The sequence below is a fragment of the Talpa europaea genome, assembly GCF_964194135.1.
Source record: "Talpa europaea genome assembly, chromosome: 9".
In the NCBI taxonomy this organism is placed as follows: Eukaryota; Metazoa; Chordata; class Mammalia; order Eulipotyphla; family Talpidae; genus Talpa; species Talpa europaea.
In genome coordinates this window covers 50,181,232-50,202,405 of record NC_140076.1, presented here as the reverse complement: position 1 = coordinate 50,202,405, position 21,174 = coordinate 50,181,232, and the positions used below count along the sequence as shown (strand labels likewise).

Below are 21,174 nucleotides of genomic sequence, written 5' to 3'. Positions count from 1 at the left end.
AATCTACACAGAGATTCATGCAGGAAACATATCCAAAGCTACGCAGTTATAAATATGGTAGTTAATGCACAAAACCTGGCTAGTGTTGCCTTTGAAATTAAGTGAACTGTATCAAAGGGTTGCAAGATGTTAAGTCATCAGTATGCTTTTGCTTAGTCTATAGATGAGGCAAATGTGCAAACAGACTAAAGAGACTCTTATAGAATAATTATTCTTTTATCATTTTGTATGGAAAGGAATCCTCCCTTTTAGGATATGCAGATAATGCTGGTCTAGATTAAAAACACTACTTTTTTAACACTTATTTCAACATGCTATTTCCCAGGATGACTGACCTATAAAAGAAATAGTGAATAAACTGGGAAAATGCTAATAGCAAAACACTTCATCCTTAGAACATACAGCCAAAAATCAATGACACCCCTCAATTATACAAGTTAGCAGCACTTTCCGCTCATTATTAAAGTAGAAATTCATGTTCAAATTAGAAGCTGTCATTCAACAAAACCTCCATACAATGTAATACAGACAGGAGGCTATGTTCATATGAAGAAAAACAAGAACAAACAAACAATGAAATCTCACTTCCTTGGATATAATATTGATGGCAAGATTTTTAAGTAATCATCTGCTCTGCTCATTTAGTTTTAAATGAAGACCTGCAGCACAGAACACTACTAGGAAGTAATCAGGAGGAGCTATGTAAAAATGAAGTAAGGCAAGTACTACACAAAGATAAGCCAGGTAAACAAAGGTTTTAATTTCCTACAGGATTTCCTGCAGGTTACCAAATTATGAAGCAGAAGCAGATCATCCTTAATGTATCAAATCTGGTTGTTTAATTTAAATAAAAATATATGACATAATCAGGTAAGTCTCAGTCCAGTTTGAAAATCTAATCAATCAAGAAGTATCTATTTAAAGACCTAGCACCTAGTCTCCAGTACTACATTGTACCAAATATAAGACTGCTCTCTTTACAAAACATGAGTCACTGGTCATCAACCACTAACACAGTGAATGTTCTAATACGCTGGAAAATAAAAACTTATAAATTTCTCTCAAAGTTGCTTATTCTTGCTTTTCCAAGAGACTTCTAGATCCAAGTGAGATTACCTTGGAAATGGGGTTCTTTTAGTCCAGAAAATCTTCAAACTCCAATGCAGTTGAGGGCTAATCAGAGACTGAAAAACTTTCTAAGGAGAAATGGGCTTGGAAATCAAGTTATCTTATTTTGAATTACCGTGTTTTAGTCAGAGGTATGGAATCAATCACCAAGTGTCAGTTCAGAATTTCTGTAATGCACTCCAATGCCAAATGACCACAAACATGTATTTTCTAATATGAGGACTCCTTAATTCAGAGTGGAAGCATAAAAGACTTTGCCAGCTACAAAGTAAATTGCACTTCGAGGCCCATGATCTCTAAAAGTAAGTCTTCTTTAATATAAGAAACTCACTAAATCAAACGAGTCTAAGTAAAGCAAAAATTATGCAACAAAAACTAGGGTAAGAAACTTCTATTCACACAGTAATACATGGAAGAATTCATCACTGTAAGAGAAGAATCATTTTTCCAGTAGCCCCACTGCCATAAATGATATTTTCATGAGCCTGGGACACCTTCTCCAATGGATACTGAGAACCTATCACAGGTCTCAACCAACCAATTTCCATTCCAGCTTGAAGGGCTGCAGAATATTGCTGAAATTCCTCCTAAATTAAAAAAAAAAAAGTTTTTAATTTTCTCTTATGGAGAAAACCATCACTTAGTTTTCAGACGCATTAAACAATTTCAGAATCTATGACTTACAACTTAAAAAGTTTCTTACAAATATATGGCTTTTGTCAGCTTGTCCAAAGTTATAGAACAATAGCTCTTTATAGGGTAACCATAGTCCAGTTTGTCTGAGACAGTCTCAGTTTACAAAACATGTATTGCATTAAAGTAATTACTATCTCCTTTCTCTCTCAAAAGTGTCCTAACTTGGAAAATAAGTTATATTGCTGTCCTAGTTATCTAGAAATGAATCCTTAACCCAACAGTTTGTAAACTAAGTTTAACATCCACTTAAATTTTCAGTCTGACTAGGCAAATTGTATCATGTTTACTTACAAAAACCAGAATCACTTTTTTTCTACCTTAGTTGATGAATAGAGAGAAACTCCAATTATGCTAGATTCCTTTGCCATGGTATCCCGGGGTGTTATTTCAATAGGACCTCTGCTACCAACAACCTATTATGAGAAACAGTTTTTCTCCAGTTAAAGATGATTGCAAAATAGAGTTAAATTATGGTAAAACTTCAAAGTGTTCAAAACAAAAACAAAAAGGAAACACTTACTACTACTCGTCCTCCACGTGACAGAAGATTCAAATCCTTACTAAGATTTACATTAGCTAACATTTCAATAATTACATTGATTCCACTTTCACCAACAGATTTCTATATGATATAAAAGAATGCAGAGTAAGAAAACAAGTAAAAAAACTGTAAAACTTATCACAGTCCCATATATTACAGAAATATTTCAGATGACATAAAATGTTAATTTTAAAGCTAAAGCAAATTTTAAAAAGACTGAGTTATAGATTGTTGATGTAATTCCAAGGTGCAAGCCAAGACATCTAAAATATATAGATTTCTACTAAATAAATGCTATAATGAAATAAAATTTGTCTAGAATTTTCAGACACTTAGTTCAATTTGACTATAAAATAACTTTACCTTAGTTGAAAATTACCTATCTTCAAAATGTATTTTCGCAGAGAAACAAACAACAAATCAAAAATCCAAAACCTCAAGGGGCCTCCCATTTTTATTAAAAAATAAACCAAAAGTCATAGGCAGGATTTTTGCATGTGTGCATTCCGTTTTGTTCCAAATGGTTAACAGTTAGCTTTGATATACTAAATAAGTAAATAATGGTCTATTAGAGTACGAAAGAGAGATATAATTTTGATTACTGTAATAGCCAGAGAAAGCTCCACAGAGTTGATGACCTGGTTAGGAGTTCCTTATCAGAAAGGAAGGAACACAGTAAGGGGAGGTTAAATATGAGGCAGAGTCAGCCTGTATGGAAGAAATAAAAAAAGCAAAGATGTAAGGGTCTGAGAGTACAAATCAGGATTTAAAAATAGCCCAGCAGAGCTGGAGTATGTATTTAGAAAGGTGAGGGGCAGAGAAGAGGAACAAGTAAGAAGAGACTGTAAACAGGTAGACTGTGCAATATACATTAAATGCCATATTAAAGAATTTGGACTTTGGGGGGACATTAATTTTTTCATTAAATAATTCATACACCAGACACCATTTTATGCAAAGATAGTCCAGCAGGAAATAAGAGACGCGAAAATTTCTGTTCTCTTAGATCTCCTGTTTTAGTATTTCTGGAGACTTTTTAAAAGAGATCCAAATAATTCTTGATGCAGTAGAGAAAACAGAAGAGGATATTCATTCAATTATGAGAAAGGAACGACGAGGACTATACCATCATCATAGTGAAGAAAACAGCGAAAAAGATATTTGAAAGGCATGTCAGAGGTGGAACTGACAGAAGGAAGTGACCAGCCTCATCTGGAAGGGAGAATGGTAATTAAAACATAGGAATACAAAATGAACTCCAGGTTTCTGCCTTAGGTAATCAAATGAATAGCACTGTCCAGCAGCTGGTGGCAGGGAGGAGCAGAACTCAGGCCAGAGATAGCACTAGAAATCATCCGAACATGGGTGCTAAATGAAGCCAAGAGGGTACATGAGATGGATGGGGATGAGGACCTAGAGCCTAAGAAGATGAGAGACTAAGGAAAAAAAAAAAAAAAACAACTAAGGAATGCCAACATTAAAGTAATATGAAGAGAAAGAAGACTCAAAATGAAGTCAGGGAAATATGAGGAGACCCAGTTTCCAGAAGATGCAGTCGTGGTCAACTGTTGTTGAAAGATGAAACGAGCAGCACACTGCTAATTAGGAGCTCACCAGTGACCACTGATCAGCACTGTGAAATGGGGTGGAAGCCAACCTGCAAGGAACAGCATGGGAGGTAAGGAAGGGTGCTCACCACTTTTTCAAGAAATCTGGTGGAAAAGGAGTCATGAAAGAGGAGAGCGATAAAAGGTTAAGAGTATGTTTTTAGAGAATAAGAGACCTAGGCAAAAGGAATAGTAGAAGACATAAAACTACAGGACTTCATGACCTTAAAAAGCAATTATTGCAAGACAAAAATATATTCTTATAAAAACTGGCTGTTTCTCATCTTTGTAAGTACTCTTGGACGACAGCTCAGGAGTGAAGACATGATTGATTTTAGGCTTCCTAGACATACAATAAGGGAGTGCCTTTCTTCAGTTTTTTGACAAGATGATTTAGTGGTAATAAACTTATGTTTTTCCTCAGTTTGTAATGACCTAGTTTACATAGTAATTGGTACCTGGAAAATTCTAATTCTTTCTCATTGTGAGCAAGTAGTTTGAGAATTAGCAAAATAATCAATGTTTAGTAAATTGCTACTATAGTTCAAAGAGAGCATTTCAGAATCTGCTTGATTCTGTTGTAGCAATGGAATATAAGTAACAACTAACTATGAATGCTTTTTCACTGCTGGATGAGGTAGAGATTATTCCTCCAAAGCATCCAGTTAACAACTTTTATTCCCTAGGCTAGAAAGATCCAGGTTATAATCGATGGATACCTCACCTTCCATGAAGAATTTACACTAATAAAAATTATATTAAGAACACCCTACAATTACAAATTTTGGCTTTATTAAAAATGCAATTTACATTAAAGAATATCAATTTTTATAGCTGTAAGACTCTGGAGGGGCTAATTTTTTATTTTATACATATGAATAAGACATAAATAATGGTTTGAAAAACAGCCATTTCTGCTTTTTTAAATAAAAACCCCCAAACAGCCAAAGCTATCTTAAAAAAACAAAGCTGAGGCAACATGCTCCCCAACGTCAAACTACATTACAGAGCTATAGTGATCAGAAACAGTACACCAATTGGCATAAAAACAGACTTACAGATCAGTGGACTAGATTAAAGAGCCCACACATATATGATCAATTAATTTACAACAAAGAATCCGAGAATATATAATGGAGAAAGGACAGTCTTTTCAGTATATAGTGCTGGACAGCAGCCCCCCAACCACCCCCACCAGCCTATGACTGTGCAGGTGCCTCTCTTTTTCTTTCTCCTTTTTCTAATAAACCCATCCTTTTAAAAAGTAGAAAGATAGATATATAGATAGACAGAAAGATAGGTAGGGCTCAACAGTTACATATGAAAGAATGAAACTGGGCCATTATCTTACACCTTACACAAAATCAACACAAATGAATCAAAGATTTTAGTGCAAAATCTAAAACCATAAAATCTTTAACATAAAATGTAAGCAGTAGGCTCTTTGATACTGGTCTTAGCAATGATTTTTTAGATTTGATGCCAAAAGCAAAGGCAGAAAAATAAACAAGTGTGAATACAATGAAACTAAAAAGCTTCCACACAGCAAAATAAAACAAAAAAATGATAAAGCAAACTATACAATGGGAGAAAATATTTGCAAATCATAATTTTGATAAGGAGTCAATACACAAAGATATATAAAAAACTCAGACAACTCAATAGCAAAAAGCCAAGCAATCCAATTTTAAAAAATGGATCTAAATAGATTTTCTTAAAAAGATATGCAGATGGCTCAGGATTATGTGAAAAAGTGATTGACATCACTAATGAAAAGCAAATAAGATACCACCTCACACCTACTAGAATGGCTATTAATCAAAATGACAATAGGTAACAGGTGTTGGGAGGATGTGGAAAAAAAGGGAACCCTTGTGTACTGTTGGTGAGAATGTAAAGTGGTGCAGCCACTTTGGAAAACAGTATGGCGGTTCCTCAAAATATTAAAAATAAAACTACCATATGACCTAGCAATTTCACTTTGGGACATTTATCTGTACAAAACATAACATTATTCAAAAAGAAATATGCACCACCATGCTCACTGCAGCATTATTTACAACATCCAAAATATGGAAGCAACCTAAGTGTTCACCAATGGATGACTAAAGAAAACGTTACACACAACCACACACACACACACACACACACACTGAGGAATATTTTTCAGGCATAAAAAATAAATCTTGCAATAAAACATTATGATAAAAAAATGTCAGAGAGAGACATCTCTGACATATCATATAATCTCATTTACATGTGGAATCTAAAAAGCAAAAACTGAACTCATGAGTACAGAGAACAGATTGGTGGTTGCCAGAGGTAAATGGTTGGGGTAGAGGGTGAGGTTGAAATGTTAGAAAAGGGTTAAAAAACACAAACACCCAAGTATAAAATAAATAAATCATAGGATATCATGTACAACATGGGGACCATAGTTAACAAAACCGTATTGCCATAAGAAAAAAAAATTGTAACTGTAAAAAAATAAACCTTTAAAACAAACAAGCATAAAAAATACACAGAGGCATTCAAGAAAGCCAACTTCTGTTGATAAAATAATTTTAAAAATATAATTCTTTCATGAAATGAAATTTTACTTTTATAAAATTGTATAATAATTTCACCTTAATTTTATCAATATAATTAACTTCTCTGTGATTAAACACTTCATGGGCTCCATTCTGCAAAACAATCTTTTGTCCTTCCTCAGTGCCAGCTGTGCCCAAAACCTTTAAACCATAAGCTCTCGCAATTTGGCATGCTGCTAGTCCAACCTGAAAAACAAAATGTAACTCAATAGTTTCAGATTCTTAGCATTCCTGCAAATATTCATTAAATGTATACAGTAAGCTCTAGTTCCAATCCCAACTATTAAGGAACTTTGCGTCATTTAGAAGGGAGAAGAGCAACAGCTAACATTTTTGAGCAATTATAATGTACCAGTTGTATGATCAACATTTATTGAATGTTTACATGGTACTTCTTGCAGGAAACTTACCTTCTTTTTTTTAGAGATTTATTTATTCATTTATGCATAGAAGAACTGGGGCGTAGGCCAGAGGTGTGGGGGGTGAGAGGATTCACCAGAGACAAAGTGGGGAGCAGAACAGGCAGATCTACTGAAATACACTGCCGTCCCATATGGGTTAGCTCCCTGGCTGGGGACTGAACTCAGACCACAGCGTTGATAGTGCTGTGACTTTACCCCCACGCCACAAGGGAGACCCCAAGAAACTTACCTTCTATGGGAGGGGAAAGATGACAAATACATGAAAGCAATAATAATAAAATAAATGAATAAAGGAAATTCAGAAAATGAAAAGTGCCTTGAAAAAATAAAACAGCCCACTTAGGTAGAAAGATTTAGGGACAGGGACTGAAGTTAGATCATCAGGAAATGTCACTGAGGAAATGATAACCGAAAAAAGGAGGACAAGCCACATGAGGATCTGGGAAGCCCCTGGACAGTGTGGTAGGCAAAATGGTCATGACTTACCTGGTGAAGTGGGAATGAATTTGGGGTGTTCAAAGGACTGAAAAAGGGTGAATCTGGCTTGAGGGTGATGGAGGACAAGAACAGAAAAACTGGAAAGGAGGCCTCACAAGACTAAAACCTGACTCACACAAGGAGGTGGGGGTCCAGGGGAATAACATGACCATTAACCCAGTTGTGGAGGTCGTGACCCTTAGGCACCAGTGCCTTATCACAAGGCATATAGGGAGTGGAGCACAGTCCTGAGGGTAAAGATATGGAGATTGGGCCCACCCTGGAATCTCTGGTCCCTTTCTAGTTTTGCCTGTTACCCAACATCAGCAAGAAGCAGCCACTCCACGGAGGAGTGACCCCTCCCAAAGAGAAAAGGGCTATATCAGTGCAGTCTCTGTACAGGCTCAGGGCAGCACTCCCACTGCCCACCTGTGACTATGCAGGTGCCTCTTTCCACCAACTCTCTCCCTCTGCAGGGCAGCAGCTTCCTGCCTGCCCTTGACCTGTCAAGGCCAACTGCCTGCACCCATGCAGGCCTCTCTCAGCAAACCTGTCCCTTTCCCTAATAAACCTTCTCTTTAAATATAACTAACATCTCTGTCTCATGGAGAAACCAGCCTGGGGAACTCGCCGCGTGCCACTGAAAGGGGAGTTCTGGTGAAACCTTTCCAAAGTGAACCCAAGGACCCTGCAACTCTACAAACAACATCAAGAGCAGAGTATGTGGAACAGAGTAGAAGACAAGGCCAGGGCGGCACAGATAGGCCTAGTCACATAGTATTTGTAGAAAAAGCTTTGGATTACATTTAAGAATGATGGAGAACTTACTAGAAAGTTTAAGCAAGAGAGTGATATGATCTAAAGAAAGGAAGGATGACAGCACAAGCATCCCTTACTGATTGTAAAGGAAGGTAAAATCATATTGATTAGACATAATAAAAAAGATTATAGTGAAAAATAGTGATAATTAAAATTGCAACAGAATCATAGACCCCCACCCCACCCCCTGCCCTGGCCTAAAACAGATCTTAAAGATGGTATGGTACATGTGAGGGATGAGCCTGAACACAGCTGAGTTAAGGCAAAATAAATGAAAACACACACACACACGTATACATAGAACTCACTGTTCAGAGAGTGAGAGAGACATTCTGTTCCATGAATTACAATACACTATGAAATACAACTGATTCTGGCTACATTAATTTTCAATTAAAAATCAGAAAACAGGCTATACTAAAACCACATTGTAAACAAAAAATTTAACATAAATGCATTTCCATATGATCTCACTACTTTACAGGGGCCCTCAATTGCTATTTTAAAGGCACTGTTCATTCTTCTCAACAACTATTGTAGCAATACCCTTTCAATAGATTATATACCATTATGTGTCAGTTATTTTTTTTTTCCTATGTATTTGCTGACACTGAAATAGGGCACTCCCCACCAATGCATCTGAATAATAGCTATGTTCATAAATTCCACACCACTTTAAATATACAACATAATCCCAAAGGAATTTGAATTAAATGAGGACAGAAAGTATGAACAGAAGCAAGTCAGAAGCTAGTACTGTTTCCCTCTGATAGGGCAGGGAGGATCAGAAGCGCTTCCCACCAGGTCATCAGCCTGTCCCAGTCAGCCAAGGATTTAACAAACTCAGCCAGCTAGGAGAACAGTGTGGATTTTGCCTTAAAAAGAAAATCATGGTGAAGCATCCAGGCTTTGTACAAGAGAGTAAAGGGAATAAAAAGAGATTTTCTTTAAAGTCTTCTCTCTTCTTTCTACTGAAATCTCTCCCTTCTACACAGAGCAAGCCTTTGGCTCTCTGAAGCTAAAGCAATTTAAATAAATGCATGTGTTTGTCAGATCCTTTGGTTATTTAGGGTTAAATTTATTTAACCTAAAGATAGCCTCTTTGGTGAAACAAAACAATAGCAATATCTGACAAGGTATATCTATCATATTTTCTCAAGTCCTATAAAGACACTCTTGGTGTTTCTTAGTAAATAGTCTGATCTGTGAAATCCTTCTGAAGTCATCTATTTGAGATTCATAGTAAGCTGACTGTGAAACCTTGTGATTCATCTATCTAAAGTTAACAGAACACAATGAACTGAATTTTCTGTATTACCTGTCGAGGTAAATTCATATTGTAAGGATGTCACTCATTATTCTGGGGACAATGTCTATGTAATAGGATACTTCTTTCAAGCCACTCGAAGAGTGCATGGTGCTTTGAAAGGGTTAACAGGCTTCCCCAAGGTGAGCCATGTAGCCCCAGGCTTTTTATTTTAAAAATGCGAAAATCTTGTCTCCAAAATTTTTAAAGCCTCTACATGCAGGATAGAGGTCATGTGGATTTCTTGTTAAATTTCAACCTTAGAGCTCTAACTTTTCCTCTAAGCTCCTCAGAGGCAGATTGACAGCCGTTCCTTGAAGAGGTTTTTGACAGCCTTGTGTTGGGTGATTTCACTGATGTGCTTAATTCATAAATTCTGAGTTCTGCCTCCCCCACCCTCACCTCGGTCCCATTAGCATTTTAAGCTGTGGGTTGTGGTGTTAAGGACACAGCTGTACACTCTGCACTCCATGAATGTCATCAAAGCGCAGTGGGTAAGCAGAGGAAAGGAGATCGAAAGGACTGAGAATTCACAGTGTGGCTTTGCAGTGCTGTCTGGGGCAACACAGGTACAGCTTTAATGAGCCTTAGTTTTCTTATCTAAGGGAATATGGAATTAATATTAACCTTAAAGAACTGTTTAAAATTCTAATAAATATGCCATTGATATATGCCATTTGAAGAAAAAAAGAAAAGTTAGTTTATCTTGGTTCGCATCCCACACAGGTGGAAAACCTAACACAAGCATTTCTGATGGATGATCTATTGGACTTATTAACCAAGAAATGCTAAACTAATGACAAGGAATCACCTTTAGAATATAGAATTTAAAGAAGCTTCACTACATGCTGGGAAAAAGCACCCTTGACTACATTTACAATTTTGGATTTTAAAAATGACCTAGAAATACAGTGCAAAACTTGCAAAAACATACTCATTTCAAAATAAACTTAAAAAAAAAAATACTTACTCCTCCACTAGCCCCATGAACCAGAACACTTTCTCCAGCTCTCACATGGGCACTGCAAAAGAAAGCATAGGTTTATCACCTTACTTTGAAGTTAATTAAGCTCAGATGTTGGTCATTATTCTTAAGGAAATTCTACCCTCAGCTCAGCTAACATCTGCCCAGAGAGGAAATTCATCCTAATATACAGCTCAAAATACTCTCCTAGCTCCACAGAATCAAACAACAGTTCCTCAAAGTTACAGATAAAAGAAGACCTTCAATTCATTCATTCATCCGACAGATGTTTACTGGGAGTCCATTATGCACCAGACATTGTGTGGGACGCGGGGATCACATCACGCTGTTACCTTCTGAGAGGGCGCAGTCCTTGAATGTATAGGTAGTGAAACTGCTGAACTTACAAGAACTGGAACCCCTCATTTGTTCCCACATGCCCCCACAGGTTTATTAGAGTCCACAGGTTTATTAGAGTCCTCAATACAGGTTTATTAGAGTCCACTCATCTTTGCAGTCCAGTGTAATACCCAAGTAAACACAGTAGGGAGACTATTCGCAGGGGTAAGAAAACATTTTTATTTCTCCTTGCCTTTGAACTCGAGGTCATACCAGCCTCTAAGCCCTCATTTCAGAAAGCAATGCCGAGTCAGCAAAGGCAAGAGTGTAAGAAATAGAATAAATCCTGTTACAAAGGTTCCCATGTCATCCCTTAGAATGTCCAAATCCTCTGGTGAAATGACATATTCTTTTTACTTCTGGTTCATACTACTTTTCTATTATACGGAAAACAAGGAACATACAGCAAGGCAGACAGGGGATGCTTTATCATCCCAGATGGACAAGTGCTAATGTCATAAGCCAGCAGCTGTTGTGTGATCCAGATCTGACTCTCAGGGAGGATCTCTTACTTACTAGAACAATAGGGGGTGGCTACACCGTGCAGACATTATGTTCAGTCCAGGAGTAAGAACACAGTTACCCAGAGTTCCGCTTAAGGCTGTGTGCCAACAGCTGACAAATGGCAATTATGAGCAATAAATGAAGCTTTCTCCAACATTTGTGCTTGGAGATTGAGGACAGTGAGTTATACTGATAATTTGAAGTAATAAACTGAGGTAACTATTACCAAAACTCTTGGATATTTTAAAAAGTGAATTACAAATGAATGGGATAGAATTACTAATGTTTTACTAAGGATATGAAATACTTCTCAATAAATTTTCTTTTAAACATTAAAAACAGCCACTCAAATATTAATGCACATTCTCCTAAACCTCTGGGATTGGAGTGAGTGAAGAAAAAGCGAGCAAAGTCTCCCCTCCCACAACCCCAGCATCCACCCACCAATAGCCCCTACTGTCATTATTCTAACTGTGTAGAGTCTTTGTGGTGATTAATTCTATGTATCAAACTGACTGGGTCATGGTGCCAGATATTTGGTCAAACATGACTCTGGATGTCTATCCAAAAACACTATGAAGGTGTTTTTCTGGATAAGATTGATATTTAATTTAAATCCATGAACTGTAAGTACAGCAGACTACCTTCTATAATATGGTCAGGTCTCATCCAGGCAGCTGAAGGTTTGAACAAAGACTGACAATTCCTGGAGCAAGAAGGGATTCCTGTCAGCAGACTGCCTTTGAACTAGAACTGCAACTCCTCCAGGTCTGTATCTGCTGGTCAGATTTTTCTTACAATTTTTTCTCTTTCTCATATACTTGTATTTCACTATCAAGATTCATTAAGAGGGGCCTCCACGGTGGCGCAGCGGTTGAGTGCTGGGTTGCGAAGCTGCCCGCGCCTCTGTGGCGCCGGTTTGATCCCTGGCTGCTCCCTGGCCACCGGAGGAGGGTCCTACATGGTGCGCAGACCTCTCCTGCCGCCCGCTGCTCCCCTCAGCAGTGTACTTCGGTCCTTCAGCCTGCTCTGCTCCCCGCTCTGGCTCTGGTGAATTCTCTCACCCTCCCGCACTTCTGACTGTACCCAGTGCATGTATAAACAAAACAAACAAACAAACAAACAAATAAATAAATAAAACATGCCTCTATTAAAAAAATTTAAAAAAAAAAAGATTCATTAAGCACTTTTTCTGTGCCAGACTCTACTAAGAGTTTTACATGCATTAGCACTTAATTCTCACCACATCCCTATAAAGTAAATACTATTATCTGTTTTTCAAATCAGTAAACTTCAGCTGAGACAGAGAAGTAACTTGCCCAAGGTCACACAACTAGTACTTGGTGAAGACAGGACTCTATTTCAGTTCTTCCTGTCTCCAAAGTCCATGAGCTTAACAGATGTATAAACAACAACACGACTATAGCACCTCTTGGCCTTGGGATATACTCTTTCTGGTATACTTAGGACTCTGCCCCTACATCTGACTATACTCTAAATGATGATGCTCATCAGGGTTCTATTCTCACTCCACTGTTGTATTCACTACCCGAGGAATTTCAACCACTTTCATCTTGTTGACTTTCTCCTCCATCTCATAGCCCCAAATTTATATCTCCAGGGTTCAAGTTTCAGACTCTTTGATCCAGCAGACTGTTGGATTATGTCTCATCTTCAAGTCCAAACCTAAACTCAGTTTCCCTTTGAAACGTTTTCTTCCCTTTCTTTGTTACAGATAAACATTACCTAAGCTAGAAAGTTAATTCTTAAGCATCTCTCCCTTTCTCCACATGCAAACAATCACTAATTATTCCTGGTTTTATGCTCTAAGCAGATTCACCTTTTTTCTCCTCTACCTCTTCTTCCATAACAACCCTTGCTTTGGCCATAAGCATTTTTTCTAGAGGATTCTCCTATAATACCCTCCCATCTGTTTCTCCATTCCAATCATCAAATCAATCCTCCACATAGCAGGTAAGGGCTCTGAATACCAAATACCATGCTCTTGAATAAAACATTTTATGGTCCCTAATCCCTTACAGAATAATGTGTGAGCTCTATAATCTAGCTTTTCACAATCTAAAAACCTATCTATTTAATAATGGCAGCTGGCATTTATAGAGATTACCATGTCCTAACCTTTTTCTCTGCCACCCTTAGCCTTAAAAATCTCTCCAACAAAACTAATTGTTATGGCTCTCCCCAGACATCAGGATGTTTTTCCTCACAATCCAGGCTACTCCCATTGTTTAGAATGCCCTTTCTTCTCCCAGCTACCACTGCCCAAGCAAATTCCCTTGGATCCTTATCAAATGCCTCAGAAATCTGATTACAGACTCTCAGATCCCAGCATGAACCCTGACCAATGAATCTGGGAAAGGGTCCCATCCTGTACTTTTAAATTGAGGCAATTAGTTTCGATGAGTAGAGAGAACAAGATTTTTGAACCATGACTTTAAAATAATCTAAGTCTTATACCTTGTCCCACCTCATCACCACAGACATGCCCCTTCTGATCCCTTAAGTCCCCAAGCACATCTCTGTCACTGTACTTTCCATATTATATATAAAAAGCACTCTTATGTCTATCCTTGATTAGGCTGTGAGCATCTTGAAGACAAAGATAGCATTTTGTTCTTCTTTGTATACCTACTGGCTGGAAAAATCTTCCAAATTAGCACTTTCCATCCACAAGTCTTTGATAGTAACTAAATGGTAATGAAAAATGACAGGCAGGAGGATAGACAGATAGAAGAAGGAAGTCAATAAATACTGCCCTTCTTTGTGACTGTAAAATTCACTGTGTGTTGTTACCTGTGAAACAGAGCTCGATAAGCAGTAAAATATGGGACCCCAATGGCTGCCCCTTGTTTAAAGTCCAGCTTCTCTGGCAGTGTGTAAACGGTGTGGTCTGCTGCGACAGCATACTCTGCATAGCCCCCGGTGAGTGTGCCACTCGTGAAGACTCTGTCACCTTTCTGGAGAAAGCAACAAATTAATATAGGCATCAGGAGTTAAAATATAGTGTCCAAATAGACACAATCCTTCATAGTGCAACCTTTATAACGAGCATTAAGTGTTTATTTATATACTATTTTCTACTTCTTAGAGGTTCATAAAAAATAACTTGAAAATATTGAGCATTTTTAAATTTTTATTAATGGGAACTATTAAGGAAAAAAAATGAAGTGAGATAGGTCAAATAAGAGGAAAGAGAACCTCTGGAATAATATGATGATAACAACTAATCTTTATTGAGTGCTTTCTGTGCTAGGCACTGCGTTAACTATATCATTTTTACATGATTTGATCTTTACAACAGTCTGTGAGGTAAGTTCTTTCAACATTCCACTTTAAAGTAATCCCACTACACAGAAGAGGAAATTGAGGTGCAAAGAAGTTTAGAAATTTTCTCAGATCACTTAGTAAATGGCCCTTAATACACATCATTTTTTGTCCAAAATACTTGGGAGAAAAAAACCAACAAAACGTAAACTCTCAACACACCAACACCTGCTCTAAATTTATAGAATTCCTCACCCTGACATTTCCCTCATTTTTCAGTCATACAGAAAAAAGTAGCTAACTCTACCTGTCTCCTGATAGCAGGATAAGTCAGGACAGGCTTCTTCACTTATCACAGTGTGAGAAAAGAATAAACCCTCAATAAATATGTGCATGGTCCTAGGTATTGAAAAGCAGCTGCAAAGCTGAAGGTGTGGTAAGTATGACACAGCATTGCAGACCTGCCCACCTTGACCACAACAGGGAAATTAGCCCACTAGAGACAATTGCCCTAATTCCTCCCTCTTTAACAAAAATTGCTGGAATAAGTAAAACACTAAGGCAATAACTCTCAGTATACTTAAATTTGTACTACAATAAAGATATCTGAAAAAGTAATAGCACTAGGCAGTGGGGTAGAGATAGAACAAATTTCAAGAAGCATCTAGGAAAGACAAATTCGTTTCCTGAAAATGATCAAGCATGGCTACGTTACGATTAATCCTGTTTTGACAGCTTACAAACATGTTAGATTGATTTCTTTTTTTTTTTATTTTATAGATTTATTATTTATTTGTTTGTTTATTTATTTATTTATTTATTTATTTATTTATTTATTTATACAAGCACTGGGTACAGTCAGAAGCGCGGGAGGGTGAGAGAATTCACCAGAGCCAGAGCGGGGAGCAGAGCAGGCAGAAGGACCGAAGTACACTGCCGAGGGGAGCAGCGGGCAGCAGGAGAGGTCTGCGCGCCATGTGGGACCCTCCTCCGGTGGCCGGGGAGCAGCCGGGGATCGAACCAGCGCTGCAGAGGCTGCGGGCAGCTTCGCAACCCAGCACTCAACCGCTGCACCACCGGGGAGGCCCAACACTGGGTGGGGCCCCATCCCTGGGTGGGCTCGAACCACCAACCTTTCGGTTAACAGCCGAACGCGCTAACCGATTGCGCCACAGAGACAGGCAAGATTAATTTCAATATAATTCAACATTTACTAAGAACTTGCTGTATGGAAAGCATTACTTAGAATTCTGTGAGAGCTTTCAAGAGGAAGACAATCCCTTAAACTTAAGTATCTTAAAGTCTAGGAAGAGAGAGAAGTAAAGGACAGAAATAATTATGAAACAGGGAAGCATGACGCATCATCTAAAATACGTATAAGAGGGCCTCCCCGGTGGCACAGCGGTTGAGCGCTGGGTTGCGAAGCTGACCGTGGCCTCTGCGGCGCCGGTTCGATCCCTGGCTGCTCCCCGGCCACCGGAGGAGGGTCCCACATGGCGCGCAGACCTCTCCTGCCGCCCGCTGCTCCCCTCAGCAGTGTCCTTCGGTCCTTCTGCCTGCTCTGCTCCCCGCTCTGGCTCTGGTGAATTCTCTCACCCTCCTGCACTTCTGACTGTACCCAGTGCTTGTATAAATAAATAAATAAATCTTAAAAAAATAAAAATAAATAAATAAAAATTTCAAAAAAGAAATTGTAAGTTTAAAAAAAAAAACGTATAAGTTACTTCTATAGTGAGGAAATAAAGAATAGATTCATGGAGAAGCTAACATTTGAGGTGAGGAAGGGCAAGATTTTGAAAAATAGAAGTGGAAAACATTAGGGGTGAAGGAAACAAAATAAATAAATGAATAAAAGGGACAATGGCAGGACTCAATGCTGAGAAACACACCAGCATATATTCCAATTAATAAGCAGGCTCATGTACAGATGTAATGTCTCAGGGGATAAAATGAAAATAAATTAAAGCTGGAGTGTAAAATTCCCGGAACCCATGTTTATAAGTTTCCATATATTTCTGCCAAGCAGAACCACCAATATGAAAAAAAGACACAGTGATGAAAGAACATAGAATAGGCAGAGAAGAACAAACAGTTCATGACTAAAGAATAAACTACAGGATGAGACGTAATGGGAGGTAAGAATAGAAAGACAGGTGGGAAAGAGAACATAAAAGAGTCCCCGTTCAGAATACTGGCAGTTCCAATAATAACCAGAAATCTGCAAGGAATTAATATAAGAATCCAAACGAAGTTGTGAAACAATCAGAATTATATTTAGAAAATTACTGTCTTTTATGGAAATCCAGATAAGGGACTAAGTAAGATAATCTTAGCTAAATGAATGAGAGAGAGAGAGAGAGAGAGAGAGAGAGAGAGAAAGAGAGAGGGAGAGAGAGAGATAGAGAGAATAAGAAGAGAGAAAACCGTTCTAGTCAGGGAGAGCAGAGTGAGGGAGAGTGAAGAGATAAGCCTCAAAACCCAGAAGTGACCAAGACTGTCACAGAAGATAGCAGCAGATCTGAATGGAGAAAAGCTAAGCTCAGTTTAGACACAGTAAAAGGTTCCCAGAGGGTGACCTTGCAGGTCCAGTGCTCACTAACTCAGCCTCTTTGCTGACAGATGTTTTTTCCATCTGCACTCTTCAATCAGATAGCCACAAAAAGCATGGGGCTATTGGCATTTGAAATGTCGCTAGTATGACTGAGGTAGCAAATTTATTTTAACTTCATTTAACTTTAAATTGCCATATGTGGCGAGTGGCTTCATATTAAACAGCAGGTCCAAAGCTTAGTAGAAATTCGAAGCTAAAGATATCACAAATAACAATGGGGGTTAAGGAGGAGCATGAAATCATTGCAAAGAAGATCAAATAGAATAAAAAATGCAGAGGTCTAAGAAGGGATGGAGAGCCCTCGGCAACACCAAGATTTAAGGAGCATACAGAGAAAAAGAAGCTTGAAAAAGGATGCCCAGAGAGGGGAAAAAGAGGGAAGGAGATCAGGAGAAAATGATGTCATAGAAGCTGAGGAAAAAGTTTTTTTTTAAGAAAAAGTAAGTGGAGGAGAGTGTCAAATGTCACACAGAAGTCAAGAGAGATAATGACATAAAGGGCCCATTAACTCCAGCAATATAGAGGCCATTAGTGACATTAGCAAGAATCATTTCAGTGGAGCATGGGGGCAGAAGCCAGATTGCCAAGGGCTGAGGAGTGGGAAGCTGTAGGAATCTGTCTTCCTCTGTGGAGTGTGTTAATCTTCTCTGTCACAGTCCAATTTTGGCAAATGTGCTGCCAAAGTTGAGCAGGTTAAGAAATTATGAAGAAGGATGCTAGGACATGAATATACTGTCTGTGTTTCATATGTCTTCTAGAATATAACAAAAGCCTTGATCATAACATTTTCATTGACTCAATCACCTTGGTCTGAGTCAGAGCTCTAAAAATACATAGTGACCTTCTACTTTTTCATCTTTTACTTGTTATTCAAAGGAAGTAACATTTTCTTTATTCTGTGAAGGTAAATTTATAGCGAAGAAAAAACCATGTTGGCTTTTATATAATTGAGAATAAAAAAAAAATAGTGTGATTTCCTTGTTTGTTGACTTTCCTTATGTATTTCTGTTAAATCAAAAGTATCACAGTTCAATTCTGGGGGAAGAAAATACAGAAATTACCTAGCACTTATTCCCAACAATGCAAGCAAGCAAGGCCTCTGGATAAAAAGTAACTTCTTTTTTGACTAGAGGAGTCCCCCAAGTGGTAGGAATTGTGTAGTGGGGCCTTTTCGAAAGAAATATAAACACATTTTAATTTTAAAATATCTTAAGAAAAAGCATTAAGCCAAATAGAATTTAAAATGTAATACCTTAAAAGCAGACACATTATTTCCAACAGCTTCTATTACCCCAGCCACATCTGAACCAGGAGTATAGGGTAAGAGTGGTTTTCTACTGTAAGTCCCAGAGCGAATATATGTCTCCACTGGGTTTACGCCACATGCATGGACTTTGATTAGAACCTGCAACGACAATATATTTTATTTTGCACAAAACACTCAGGCGCTCATTCAGCATTACATTAGGACTGTACGGATTATGGAAGCTATAAATATGGAGAAAGAAATCTTACCTTCAATGAATTCCAGTTTTGCAAACCAAGAAATAAAGAAAAACAGAATGACTTATGTGCTATATTAAAAACATTCTGGAAACTACTGGTGGAAATACTTGAGGAGATGTGTGGCATAGATCACTATGAGCTCATCAAACCTATTTCTTCCCTCTCCTGGGTACCTAGGAGGAATATTATTTCCTGGCTTCCCTCACAGATATGAGTAACCAAATAACTGAGTTCTGGTCAGTGGGATATTAGCAAAGCAGTGAGTTGGTCACTCTCAGGCCTGACCCATAAAAACCTTCCAAGGAATTCAGTGTGTTTCTACCCTTTCACCTCAGAAGACAAGACTTGAAGGTGGTAAACCCACAGATGGAAGAAGTCTGGGTCCCTGAACTCTGTTGGAAGAGAGCTACCCATGAATGTTTTTCAATTTTAGAATTTAGCAACTGAGAAATAATTTTCCTTTACTGAACCATTGAGGTTTTTTTTTTTTTTAAAGATTTTTTTACTTATACAAGAACTGGGGTACAGGCCAGATGTGCGGGAGGGTGAGAGGGTTTACCAGAGACAGAGCGGGGAACAGAACAGGCAGACTGACGAAATATACTGCTGAGGGGAGCAGCAGAGGTCTGCTGCGGCATATGGGACTCTCGCCGGCCAGCCGGAATCGAACTGGCACTGCAGAGGCTGCGGACAGCTTCACAGGGCAGCGCTCAACAGCCTGCGCCACCAGGGGAGGCCCTGAACCATTGAGATTTTAAGGTTACATCTAGTATTGAAGTTATCACCTTAATTAATACAGAATATTTTCCTCTGCTATAAGAGGAAGAAGCAGCCTTACAAAGGAAGTAGTATTTGAGGGAGGCCTTAAAGGATGAGCAGAAATTCTTTCAGAATGGGAGCAAATGAATGTTCCAGGTAAAAGAACTGGTATGTATAAAGACAAAAAGAATAAAAGGGTCTAAAGGGGAAATCAGATAAAGCTTGATGCTGTTACAGCACAGTCTATTAAGAAAGAGTGTTAAGAAAGAAATCTGTACAGATGGGTTATGACCAAATAGTAAAAACTCTCATAAATAAGACTTGCTAAGGAAAACAGGCTTGGGAGCCATGGAAGGTACGATAATAAAAATACTTATTTTTCATTGAAAACATATATTGCTACAGTCATTAGAAATGATTAAACCCTACATTTAAATTCTCTTTAATTATATGTGAAAAAAAGCATGTATACAGAAGGAAACTATTTTCTCACTATGAACAAAATAAAAATTATGAAAGCTTGTAATGGAATAACTTGTTTAAAACTACCTGTGATTTCAGAAAAATACAATTATTGCAATACATAGATGATTCTCAACTTCAAAACTCTTCTTCTAACCAGAAGTTATTCCTTTTCATATATCTATGGCTCTAATTATTAGAATTATGTTATCTTTGTCAGAGCTCATGCATAGAAGCAGCGAAAACCTTGTTCTAATGCAATATCTTTACAAATCATTCTGAGTGTGCTCCTTTTGAACATTAACTTGATATGCCAGAGGCTCAGTACAATTATTGCCTGTTTTTAAGTTATTATTTCCACCTGATTGTCTTTGGGAAATGGTATAGCAACATCAGATTGGAGTTTCAGTACTTCTGGTCCACCAAATTCAAAAACTCTAATGGCTCTCATCAACTTCTTTCCAGTCGCCATGGTGATCTAGATACTAAGAGAAAAAGAGAATGTATTGTCATATTGTATCTAGACTTTCAGTGTTTTTTTTCCCCCCTGGAAGGGGCAGATCAAACAATTTTTCAAACAACAATTTAAATCATGGGCTTACCACTGATCTCATTTCATGTTAAAGCACCTTTCATCTTACAAATCCTTCAGCTACAAAGCAGAATACTTGATATTACTTCCTGTAGGGATTCAGTGCCTTCAACAGGGAACCAAACATGCAAACAAAAACATCTGGACAGATATAGCATAATACAGTATCTTAGGTTTCCTTTTATGTAATTCTGGACAGCAATATGTTAGAAATTTTTGGAACTAAGTTTTGTTAACATTAGATAAATAGACCTTTCATTGGATTACAAAGTTTTTAAATACATAAAGAAATATAATGAATACAATAAACACAATTACCTGTCACCACAATTTTTACAAATCTTAATATTTTAAAAACCTAAAACATTACAGATATAGCTGAAGCCTCCTGTACCCATCTGTAAATCCATTTCTTGCCTATCTTTTTAAGAGGTAGGGATTTTCATAAATTCAGGGTTTACCATTCCCGTGAATCTTGTTATCTCACCACTCCATTTATAGGCAT

The 21,174-nt window shown here is 37.9% G+C and overlaps 1 protein-coding gene across 1 annotated transcript; it reads right to left on the bottom strand.

Annotated features, from left to right (window-relative positions):
• Positions 1-1,550: 1,550 nt before the first annotated feature.
• On the bottom strand, positions 1,551-20,773 carry CRYZ (crystallin zeta; the record flags this gene model as incomplete). Its single annotated transcript, XM_084242344.1, has 9 exons — positions 20,756-20,773; positions 20,439-20,555; positions 18,603-18,755; positions 14,269-14,432; positions 10,558-10,609; positions 6,600-6,749; positions 2,345-2,446; positions 2,142-2,237; positions 1,551-1,715 (listed from the first exon to the last, which is right to left on the bottom strand). The coding sequence occupies exons 2-9, from the start codon at positions 20,547-20,549 to the stop codon at positions 1,551-1,553; spliced, it is 993 nt and encodes a 330-aa protein (XP_084098470.1). The 5' UTR covers positions 20,550-20,555; positions 20,756-20,773.
• Between the last annotated feature and the right edge of the window lie 401 nt (positions 20,774-21,174).